Source organism: Pagrus pagrus (assembly GCF_965226575.1).
Source record: "Pagrus pagrus genome assembly, chromosome: 13".
NCBI classification, from domain to species: domain Eukaryota; kingdom Metazoa; phylum Chordata; class Actinopteri; order Spariformes; family Sparidae; genus Pagrus; species Pagrus pagrus.
Genome location: NC_140197.1, coordinates 17,704,327 through 17,716,407, shown reverse-complemented (window position 1 = coordinate 17,716,407; position 12,081 = coordinate 17,704,327). Strand labels below are relative to the sequence as shown.

General features: G+C 43.8%; 1 protein-coding gene across 1 annotated transcript in view; it reads right to left on the bottom strand.

The window, feature by feature from the left end:
- fam20ca (FAM20C golgi associated secretory pathway kinase a) overlaps nucleotides 1-5,818 on the bottom strand; it is a 39,347-nt gene extending 33,529 nt beyond the window's left edge. The window contains exons 1-2 of the mRNA XM_084371371.1: nucleotides 4,195-5,818; nucleotides 3,397-3,581 (exon numbers count right to left, since the gene is read on the bottom strand). Coding sequence (XP_084227497.1) covers nucleotides 3,397-3,581; nucleotides 4,195-4,745 — 736 coding nt within the window. The 5' untranslated portion in view covers nucleotides 4,746-5,818. The remainder of the gene's footprint in view (nucleotides 1-3,396; nucleotides 3,582-4,194) is intronic.
- Nucleotides 5,819-12,081: the final 6,263 nt, after the last annotated feature.

Below are 12,081 nucleotides of genomic sequence, written 5' to 3'. Positions count from 1 at the left end.
ACACTGAGAGCATTAAGGCCGACACACATGTGCCAGATTTGCTGCAGCCAGGTCAAGTGGATGGTGCCCCTGAATAATCTTTAAACTTGGTACAGCGAGGCCTTAAACCTTTGAGAGATTGCAGATGACTGAACTATGTTTTAATGCTGTGACCTTGAGCCCGTAAGCCACAATCCTTGAGGGACTGACCTCAATTCTCTGCTCGGTGCTGCTGGACGTTTATATAAAAAAATTTTGTTTCTAATTGAAAACTACAAAAGGTAATCCCTTGTGAAAAAAGCTCAGCTGATTGTTTCTCTGGATTGTATCTGCGCTGGCATGCAATCAAACATGACTGCAACGAGACATTCTTCTGATTCTCCTAAAGGCCATCTGTCTGGCGTCCCTGTGCAAACATCTCCGTCCATCAAACCATCTATCTCTCACATCCACAAATGAATCGATGCCCCGTCTCTGCTTCTAAACAATCATGTTCTCCGGCCTCTCGGAAAGCTCCGGGCCTCAGCCAGCATCATCGCATCCGCCTTCCCATCCCAGTGCCGTGATGATAAATCCCCCCTGCTCTCACCTGTGCCACCGCACGCTACTGTGCGTATGATTTATGGGTCCGGCTGAAGACAGAACAAAAGGCCACAGAGAGACAGACACGGGAGGGGAGGGCGGGGTGGCGGAGGGAGGCAGCGCTGCACAGAAAACGCTGAACAGGGAAACTTTCTAATGCTGTCTCTGTTTAGCAATTTCAGTGAGACAGATAAGTGGTAAGTGTGCGCGCACCAATTACGGGGCACAAAAGCTTGTAATGCATGCTTGCAGGCACACAAACACACCAGGTTTTCTCTTCAGCACACAGGCAGGGTTTCATAGGTGTGTCTGGGCAAAGATTGATGGTTGATATGCTGTAAACACAGAAACAAAAACCACACAAACTACTGAAAGTGTAAGCTGAGATGTGAAGCATGAATGACTGTGAGAGACGGAGGGACAGATAATAAGACAGCGGACACAATGAGACAAATGTAACAGCAGTGGAGGATATTTTTGGTCTTCACTGTCCAGTTTGAATGAAATCCAAATAATCTGCTTCATATTGTGGTCGCGATTGTTTATCACAGTTATGTGTCTCACATATTTTCACACTCTTTCACTCAGAAGATTTGGCCAAGACAGCACCATCAGAGGAGACATCAGAAAGACTATTACAGAGTACATTTATAGGAGGGATGCGGGATATGGTAAAAAACAACATATTGCTGCTCGTTCTACAGATATTATGACCATGATGTGATTCACGATTAGTTGGAACGCTAAGTTTTTGCAACACAATTTTCATTTTTACTGAATAAACTATTAAATTCTTGATGATGTGGCATTTGTTGCGATCGCTACCAAACAAACAGGTTTTGTTGCACCTTAAGAGCAACATTTGTGATGTGAATATGAGTTGTTACCATCAGGACTAGAGCCGGACCTATGCTTGATTCTTTGGGCTTATTCTGATAGCGACGTAAGGGAGTAAAACATTCCGATAATAGATATATTATAGATAAACACATTTTTTGCAGTGATCCCTCAACTGTGGTTATCAAACACCTGTGACATGTGATGCCGGCAGGAGATTTTGCAGTTCAACAATAAACTTTACTCTCTAAAAACAATCAATGCTCTGAAACAGTAAACTTCACTCAGAAAATCATCCCAAGCATCTAAAAAAACACAAAAACTAAAAAAAACAAAACAACGTCAGCACATATCGGAAAACATGTATGCCAATACGGATCTGTCTGTCATAGGCCAATATCGGCTGTTAATATCGGCTCTAACCAGGACAGAGGTGCCTCCTGTGCCCAGAGATCATTTTACCCACCGCTAAAGCTCTGTTCAACAAAGCCCTGTGATATGAGGTGTCTGTCGCATGTACTTTGGTGTGTTCATACTCTTTATTGCTGGTGAATCACTTTGTTGTTCAATGTCTGTCTTTGATTGTGAGGATAATAAACAAAACTTGTATAGTACTTCATTATAATGCTGCTTTGTCACACATCCTTGAAGCTTTATCATTAAATTTCAGCTCCAGTGATTTGGATACGGATATATTTTGAGCACAAAAACCTGCAGAAATGACTTATTTTGCACCTTGACATTTTCTTTTTTTTTTTTTTTACTTTACTGCCTTTTAAGATCAGAATTTCTCTAAAGCAGCAATTTGACGTCTTGATGCTCGAGCTCACATTCTTTTGCACAAAATTTGCACTCGTCCAGTTCGAGAGCAGAATTCTCCAAATGGCAGACAGAAATATATAATCAGAACTGAAAGTGGTTTTTGAGAGACTAGGAAGAAATTCTTCTTGAATTGTCCATTTATCAGTTTTCCTGACGACGTCTAGCAGCTATGTCAAGTATTTAAAGCATGTGCTACCTTTCTCCTCCACCCATCTGTCATCCATCTTCACTTTCAGTTTACAAACACTGTACGTGTTCTCGTTCAAGGTTTGGTCGGGTGAAATGAAGCGCTGCATTCCTGCACTGGGACCTTTAGGGGATCTATTAATGATCGAATCATTAAAAAGCCTAAACACGCATCTGAACCGACATGCTGGCTTGAGACACACATGCTCGCTCGCACACCGACGCACTCACACTGCCTGATAAAGATAGATCGCTAGAATCGAGCCCCACGAGAGAAAAAGGCAGCTGAACGTAACACACGCAAGCAGAAATACAACACAACGGGGCCAGATCTGTGTGTGTGATTGTGGACACACGTCATGTTGCACAAAGAGGAACCCACATATTGTGATTCACTGTACAGTCAGACAGGTCAGGTTGCACACAGGTCATCAAACAGTTTCTGTTCCAGAAGGCTGATACAGCTGGCAGCACTTAATGTGGTTTTATGTTCGAAGATTGCTTTTGTATCGTAGGGTTGCAACTAACGATTGTTCTCATTATCAATTAATCTGCTGATTAACTGTAAAAAAGCAGAAAATCTGTACGTTTAAGAAGCTGGAACCAGCAAATGTTCGACAAATTTGCTTGGGAAATAACTGAAAGGATTAATCGATTAACAGATTAATTTCCTTTGGATCGAATCGTCGATTGATCGAGTAACCATTGCTGCTTTTTAACTCTTGCCAGTGCAGAAAAGCCTCTGAAGTTGCACAATATCACAGGGTGGAGTCACACATTACTGTAGGCCACAACTTCTTTATGTTACTTCAACCCACGTTTAACCAGCTCTCTGAATAAAAATGAAGATCACATTTCCTTTACAAACTCTTCTGTGCTGGACAACAGGAGGCCAACACTTCATCGATAACAAGTCAATGTTGGACCAATATGTACACATTTACACCAACCCCTTCACTTCACACACACAGACACACACATTGGACTCACCCACGCTGGTGACCCTCTGTGTGACCAGGTCCTGCAGCAGGGCGTCCAGCACGGGACTGTGTCTGGAGTACAGCTCGTAGCGGTTGATGCCGATGTGGAAACGCAACCAGTTGGGGTAAGACTCCGCCGTCACCTCTCCGGTCGGGGAGAACTCCTCCTCCTCCTCGTTCGCCTCCTCATTGTGCCTGATGAGCAAGGAGAGGAGAGGAGGTTTTTAACAAGATTCCTGATGAGATTGTTATTAGCTTGTGTAATTGATGATTACAGGCTCTTATAATGACTGTATCAGGGAAAACGGTGCTGAAAGAACTGGCACAGGGGCACACACATAGATGTGTTACTGTTATGAGGTTAAAATGCAGTTTTAGTGAGTGGTATTATGGGATGGTAAGTCATAGGGTGCGTGCATAAGAAGGTAAGATGGCACGACAGTAGGAGAGATGGGTGGGTGATGCATGAATGGACATTACGCTGGAGGCAGAGGAGAGATGGCGAGAGATGGAAGGAACTGTCAGATAGATAGATAGATTGGTGCACAGGTGGATGCTTCATGATTTGTAGGCCTGCTTGGACATAAGACAGATGAATTTGATTGTAAATATGAACAATATTAGAGAGCATGAGAATTAATTTAATTCATCTACTTCAGTACAGTAATCAGATTACTTATATGTCTTTATAGAGCAAATGTCAGCTACTTTGGGTCCTTTACTTGCAGCCCATCAACAGTCACAAATAAAGCAGTGTGACAGTCCCACTTGTAACCCCTTTAAGTTGAACAAATTCCCATCAGCTTACCATCCCTGGTTGCCTGCTGCTCTGGGATAAAACCTGATGTCTGTGTTGACGTTAAACAAAGTGTCATCGTCCGTGAGAGGAGGAAGGTCAACCTTGTACAGAGGATGCTCGAACAGAGCGGCCAACCGGGACACACCGCGGGCGGGGACGGTCCGAGCCCCGCTCGCGTCCCCGATGAGCGGCTTGTGGTCCTCCGCCTTCCCCGCCGACGGTCTCATCCGCCGGAAAGAGTCCGCTCTGTCCGCCGCCGCCGTGATCTTCTCCAGGGAGTGCGACGTGAGGTTGGAGCTCGGCTCGTTGCTGAAATCCTGCAGGATTCTCAGCGTGTGCTTGTTAGGCCAGCCCGCTTCGGCCGCCGACCTGGCGCGCTGCTTCCCCCAGCCCTGCGCCTCCCCGGCCGGGTGGTGAGCGCACTGGCAGCCGCCGTCCCCGCCGTCCGCTCCCGCCGCTCGCTTCTCCAGTTTGGGTAACAAGTCTATCATGATGTGCATGGTGCACGCCACCAAAAACACCATGAGTATCAGCACTCTGAATTTACGGAACAAAATCATCTTTTGTGTGTGTTATTATTTCCCGTCTTGACACAAAGCTTTAAGCGCAGCGCACCTCACGGCACCGACATGGATGTCCAACAGTGTTGTGCGATGACAAAGCAGCGACGCTGGTTTGAAGATTTACTGCACACATAGTGCGTGTCAGCCTATGTTAACAACTCCACCATGTCCTCAGCTCTTTACTCTTTATTGATCTCTCTTCTTTTAATTTTTTTCCCTCTCTACAATAGTCCCGATTCTTCCTCCGCAGACAGGTGGACGGAGCGACACATCCTCCTGGACACTTCACTGGCAGCGGCTCAAGAAGTGCTCCTCATTCATTCACTGCCTTGCTGAAGAGGGTACAGTGTCAGGAGGACGGAGCGCTGGGAAGAGGTAACAGGAGGGAGGGTGGAGGTGGAGGTGGAGGTGTGGGGGTCCCTGTTAAAAGCGCCGATAGTCTTCCTCAAAATCTGCTCCGGAGTGAGATGTCAAAATGTGTCATGACTGTCTTCAGGAGGGGGGAAAGTGACAGGAGAGATTCATGTAGTCCGCAAAAAACACAGTCTTCAGAGTGTTTAGGAGGGATTTTAAAGAACGAAAGAAAGAAAAGGAAAGTGAGGAATCCGGGAGAATAACAGGTGACCCGCCGCTCAGACGCGCCTTGGATGCGGTCCCGCTTCCTTCCTTCCTTCCCCGCTGAAGTCAAACCGGAGAGCGGCTGGCAGGTGCAGCGATCCCGCTCGTCATGCGTCCCCCCTCAACACCGCCTTGTCTCCCTTCCAAGTGTTCATCCGGGGTGGGTGTGTTAAATATTATGATCCGAGCCCTCTGAGCCCAGCCTCGGTGGCGTCATGAGGGAAGAGATTGGCTGCGTCCGCACATACAAGTCGCGGCACTAGTGGCATGAAAGGCGAGCTTCAGGGAGGAAGAGGGAGCTGAGCTGTGGTGGACCCGAAGCCCTGCAACTCCTCCGTACGCAGCCAGAGGGCGTTGGCACGACCTGAAACGCTGCTGGGGCTGTGTGATGCATGATCTGAAGGACAATGTGGATGTATAGCTAGTCTTCAAAGTGCACAATGAGCCACCGGTTGTTAAAGTGGGCTCTGAGGGGGCCTTGGGGATGAGCTAAAGGGTCACCAGACAAAAGCAGGAGTCATTGGATTTCACTTTTACATTTATGAGAGGCTGACAGACCATTGTATTGGTACTAGCCACAAAAGATCCTCTGTCATAGGCCACTCTATAGGAGACAATGCAAACATATGTAACATCTCTGCTTTAGAAAGTCTTTGTGTTTGAACAATGTTCAGATCCGATCCAACAACTCGGTCACATTCAAGGTAACAATGAGGAAGGAAGTCGGCGACTAAATGTTACATAAATATGTGTTTTGTAAATGTAATACGACACCTCGACCGCAAACATTTATGACTAAACAAGTTCAACTTCATTGCTTGTTTGACAGTGAAGACAACTCCCATGATCCCGCGCTACTTCATAACCATCTTTTGTTTTCAGTGTTTTGATTTAGAGGCAGAAAACATTCTGTGCGTTCACTACATTTTTCATGACCTGATCATTTATTTAACATGACTCATGTTTGTGTTAGTTGTGAGGCGGCGACCTCCAGCAGCCGTAGTGTATAGAGAGCTGAAGTCACGCAGCTTCCTGTTTGCCCCATGGGAGCTTATGCAAGAAAAACTTTGTATGGTAGTAATGGAGAGAGACAAATACATTTTTTGATCCCGCTTGAATTGTGACATGAGCTACACACACGTTTGTCGATTTAAAAGATTTTTGAATCTTGAGAAAGTCGCAGTTTGTCTTAAAACATGAAAATACAAAGCTGTGAAAATACGTGATTGTCGTGTTGGTGACGTCGTCTCGTTGAACGCTCACCAAAACCTGTAACTTAAACACTGTGGAGCTGCTCCTGTGTATCAGCAGCTCACACAACTGATAAACTCTCCTTTCACGTAACTGCAGTTGTCAATGTGGCCAGATTTATTGTGATTTTCACCTTTTTTAGTAACATTTCTGTGCCGAGTTGGCGGCCATGTTGGTGACGTGTTGAGCGAGACGATGCAGTTCACTGAGCGGTTTCATACAAAACTAGATGGTATTTTACTTAAATAATGACAAACTTTGTTTAAATTGTCTTTTAAATTGACAAACATATGTGTGATTCATGGCACAATTTAAAAAGAATCATTTGTCTTTCTCCATTCACTACCATACAAAGTTTTTCCGATTCGCCTCTCGATTACAGCTGCAGAGGAGAAAGTGTGGAGAAGTACTATGAAGAGTGAAAAGTCTGTCCGGGGAAGAGGTCGGGATGGATGTTTGGGTTGAACAAGCCTTTCAGTCTCCTTTTCTTTTGCAGGCCACTGTTCGTGTCCAGTGTGAAAGCAGAAGTCAACAGCGAGTCCTTTAGTTGATTAAAATGGGCTTAGTTTGGACTATTTTCTGTGTTTTCATACCTTAAGACTAGTCGGCTAGTCTAACTTTAAACTTCGAATAGCCCTAACCTGAATAGAAGTCCTGCATTTGTCTGATATTGTCGTCTTTAAGCCTTGGTTTGGGATCCGCCAGCTCCTCGGGAAAACAGGTGGGTCTTCAGCTTTCCCTATAGATGCGTGACTCTCCTCAGCAGGCAGACACGGTACAGCTGGCTTGTCTGCGCTTGTTTGCTGTAAATGTCTGTTGACAGTTTTATTTCTGGGGTTGATGAGCGCTCATAAAACATATATAATCTACTGCATGTGAAGCCTGTTCATTCAGAGTGGCTCTAAAGTGAGTTTCACATTACACAGTCATTTGATTGTGTGTTAGTATCAAGAATCAGAGGACATTGATCTGTAACGTGGCGCTGACTGTACATCGAAACTGCATTAATTTAATTCTAATCAAAGGCTTTCTAATCTAATCTCAACATTAATCCTCTTTGGTGGACGTTCTGCAGTCAAAACACACCTACCTGCCTTCTCAGAGGCTATTTTTTTCTCTATTTGCTGATAAAGTGAAACAAACCTTTCATTTAAAACTGCAGGGGGACAAAACGCTTGCAGCAATTACTGCAGCCGGTACTTATATACGGGGCTGGGTTACACTTCTCTGAGACTTTAGATGAATAACACTTTAAGTGCCACGGAGCTCATGCTGCTTGACAAAACATACAAGCTCACTCAGAAATCTATTTAACGATTTTGTCACAAAGCGGACAGGGCGACAATGTAAGAAAAGTAATAAAATGAGCAAATTATGCATATTTGTTTGGCTTGTGTGTTGTTGTGCTCGGCTCACCAAAGTGGGCCCGGCTGGAAGAGCTTCTCTTGGCTTCTGCCCCTCGTCCCAGAGGTACCGAGTCGGAGTTCATGCCAATGGCAGAGTTGTGTCTAAATAAAACAGAATCTTAAAGCTAACAAGCAAACAAATGGTTCCCCCAAAAGGCGAGCCTGCTCTCCCGATTCATCTCGTGCTCCCAACAAAACACTTTGGCACGGGCAGACATGTTGGAATCCACTGATGCTAAAAAAGGCCATTCTGTGAATTATGTAATTTGCTTCGGCAGGTTAACCACATACGAGAGATGTTTTAGTGTAGGAGCAGTCTGAGCCTGTTGCTTTTGGCACACGGCAGCACAGACATAACCTATATGAGCTGACGAAGCATATTTGTGATTCTTTGCTAGAAGCAGCTGTCTGGGATTTTACCCCACCGTCCAAAACTTAATGTTTTAAAAACGAAAAAGAGTAAACATGTTGATTATGAAGAAATGGTATCATTCACGCTCTGGGCAAAAAAGCAGTTTCGAGCGCTTCTTGGAAAGGAACATCGAGAGATTCAGACCGTGCTATTTCCGTCCAAATGAATGTGGAATTATAATGTCAAGAAGAAAACAAAAAAAAAGTAATATGCATCCAATTTGTCCACAGCGAGAACAACAATGTGTCTCTCATGCTTTGGATTCATGCCATGAAGTCAGATTCATGTCGAGGTAAAACTGCCCCACAGTGAGCCATAACTATTTTGGCATTTTCTAAAACACCAGGAAATGAATGAAAACAACAGATTGGTCTCTTCCAGGAAGATGAAGCGAGGCTACTCTGGGCTCCATTAAATATAAGTGCCGTTCATCTTTTTAAGTAGCTTGCTGATATTGAATTAATTGTTTAAAGTCCTCCTCCAGGAAAAAAAACATGTTTTTTCTTCTTCTTCACCGTGTAGGATGTTACATGTGCAGAGTTTGAAAAACTTTTTAAGAGGCACATATGTGGAGGGGATCTTTAAACAATACTGGAGCAACAGCTTTCAAATATCCTGCCGTAGTTATTATTGGCCCATGGACGCGGGAGCTGCAGCACCACCTACAACGAGGCATTATAAAAACCATCAATTCATAAAAAAAGTGTGATGTTGAAAGAGAGAGCGCTCATGTGGATGAGCAAGATAGAGGGAGCATGAGAATATGAATAAATACAACTTTCTTTGATCATGAAGACAGCTGTTACTCTACAATTCTCTGGTTTCTCACTTAAGTGTATGATTATACTGCAGACTGGAGTCTCTGTTAACAGCAACTCGGCAGATGTGCGTTATACCTCACTGTAAACTATAAACTGATACGTTGGTTTATCCCTTGACGTGCATCTTTGGTGATCTGATCACAAGTGGACAGCTCGTCAGGTCACGTCGGTCGCACTTCCCTGCTCTCACTGGGACAAGCGGACACAATGTTTTTTTACACAAGGAAAGAAAGAAGTTGATGTATAACATGTGCCGAATTTACAAGAAGGCCAAAAATAATCAAGGATTTGTCATAGACAGCATTTTACAAAGTTTATAAAGTTTATAAACTCAACAGCTCACAAAATTCAGCCGTTTTATAAGGGAGTCTGGGAAATCTCTCTCACACTTCATCTCCCTGCTGTTGTTGACCATAGTTGGTGTGGCTGCTTTGACCCAGTATGTTGATGTTCAAGTTTGCTGTCTGCTGTAGAGCAACATTTTCTCAAATTGTTATTAATAACCTTTAGATATAAGTTATCCTGGCCATCCAAATTGATATAAAAGCATGAATGTGGCGCGCCATTTACAATGATGTCATTATATTGACTGAGCACCCCCAGCTGTGATTGAAAAGGCAAAAACACATTTGCCTTTGACGGATCAATATTGTGATTTTCTTTCATATAATTGCCCACTAATGACAGATGCCAATAAACTGCGGCAGAATAAAACACACACAAACCTTTTGTTATGATTTGTTCACAGTGATTCAATACATTGATTTAAAAAAAGAAACTCTAAAGTGGGAAATATTTTCATTCAATCTATTTTCAAGCCTATAATATTTCATCTCAACTCCAGTAAATGACAATAGTGCTTTAAGGTGACAAACTCTTCACCACATTTCTTGGTTCCACTGAGTTATTCCCAGAGCAATTTCTCTCCATCTAATATATTGCCTCCGCCGCTGCAAGAGTTTGGTAATCTTTGACCCAAAGAAGAAAAAGTGACAAAAGATTGAGTAGTTCAGCTTCGCAGGGACTCAAATTCGTTCTGAATCTGGTCACATACCATTTTGATTAGCCTTGGGTATTAGAGAATGATTCACCTCGTGTTTAAAATGAGATGGGAGGAGAGATGACGGAGAAACACATGAGCTAAAACTAAAGATTAAAAAAATCACCAGGGCTCTCTCTGGATTCTGGTCTGACTCGGCCCATTGGAATTCACTGAGGGAACATTTCTGTGTCTGTCTGTGTGGCTGAATGTTTGACCCGAGGGCTCGTCTGAACCTCAGGTTGGAGACAGACTTCTAAAAGTTCAAATCTCGCTCCCAGACCTCGCCAATTTTCAGACTAGACTGCACGAATCAAGATTATATAACAGGGGGAAACTGGTAAACTTTAGCACCAGATTTAGACAGAATTTATTTCCAGTGAATCAAACAGTGACAATACCTCTCTGGGGAGCAATGATAAAAAAATATATATCCATTTTTATCGCTGTGTTCCATAAAAGGCCATAAGCTCAGTCACAACAAGCCCTGTTCGGCAGTTTCATGAGCCCGATGATTTGTTAACAGCTAATTTCAAGCTGAGGGATAAATGGCTGTGCAAATGTCAGAAGTACCGAAGTTATAATTGGAGAATAATGTGCCAGAGTAATTGCAATAAAACTGCAGTTTTGACAAATGGCTTGTCAGTGGAGTAGTGAAAGATAGAGAATAGGGTGTGGCTGACAGCGTGAGGGAGGGTGTTGAGTAATGACGCGTTTATTGACTTGGCTGAGAACAAGCTGAGAATGGACTTCTCTGGGGACGTGTTGTGTGAAAAGGGCCCGTCGCCGACTTTAAATGTGGCATTATGACATGCTTTAAGTTTCAATGGCTGTACAAATGGAGAGTGCAGAATACATTAAAGTTACATACTCTTTAAACTGTGTAATTTTCAATAGAAAGCGTCACTCCAGCACATGGGCTGTGCCAGTCTTTGATTTGGACCTTGTGCCAATCGCAGCACGACACAGAATTAGAGTAATGAGACTACTGGTGCCACGCGCTGCAGTGGGGTGGTCCCGCTGTGTTGATCTCTTTATCTCAAAGACTCAAAGAGTAAAACTGAGCCCGGGGATTTTAAATTAGCGGATGCTACGGTGTGTGACCTTGGAAGTGATGGTTGAATGTGCTATGTGTGTGTGTGTGTGTGTTATGAATGGACTATTCCTAAAAGAGACATGGCGGCATCGTGGCAGCTCCTGGCCCATCTGTCATCAGGTGGTGAACTCTCATCTGTCCATCATCTGTCAACAAAGTAGTTGACACCTTGTTGTCACCCAAGGTCCCACTTCATACAGCTATCAAAGGCTACATGATAGATTGTCTGCGTTTTCCTTTTGCTCACTATCAGATGAACTCAGTTTCCTGGATGATGGATGATGGAAACTTTGTGATTTTTACATGCAAAGACTTGACACGTACATGACAATCCCAGTCTTCTCCCTCTGTACAGTTGTGAGCGTTGATTCAGGTTGGGTACAAAGCTCAGTACTTTTAAGGGTATCATCCAAATGGCATGGGTAGTATTGAGTATCGATTCACGTTGAATAAATCTGTGCAGATTTTTGGTGCCTGAGAGCCCAACTGGCTCAACTTAAAGGGTACGTTTTTGGTTGTTTCTTTACATTTTAAAATAAGTCCCCATCTACTTCATTTGTTAAGAAGAATGCTGCAACGCGGTTTTGCTGTGAAGCTATAGAAATGTTTTGTGGACTATAAAACTTCACCCAATTTCCATCCGCATGAGTGAGTACAGATTGAAAGAGAGAGAGAGCAATACTACGTCAA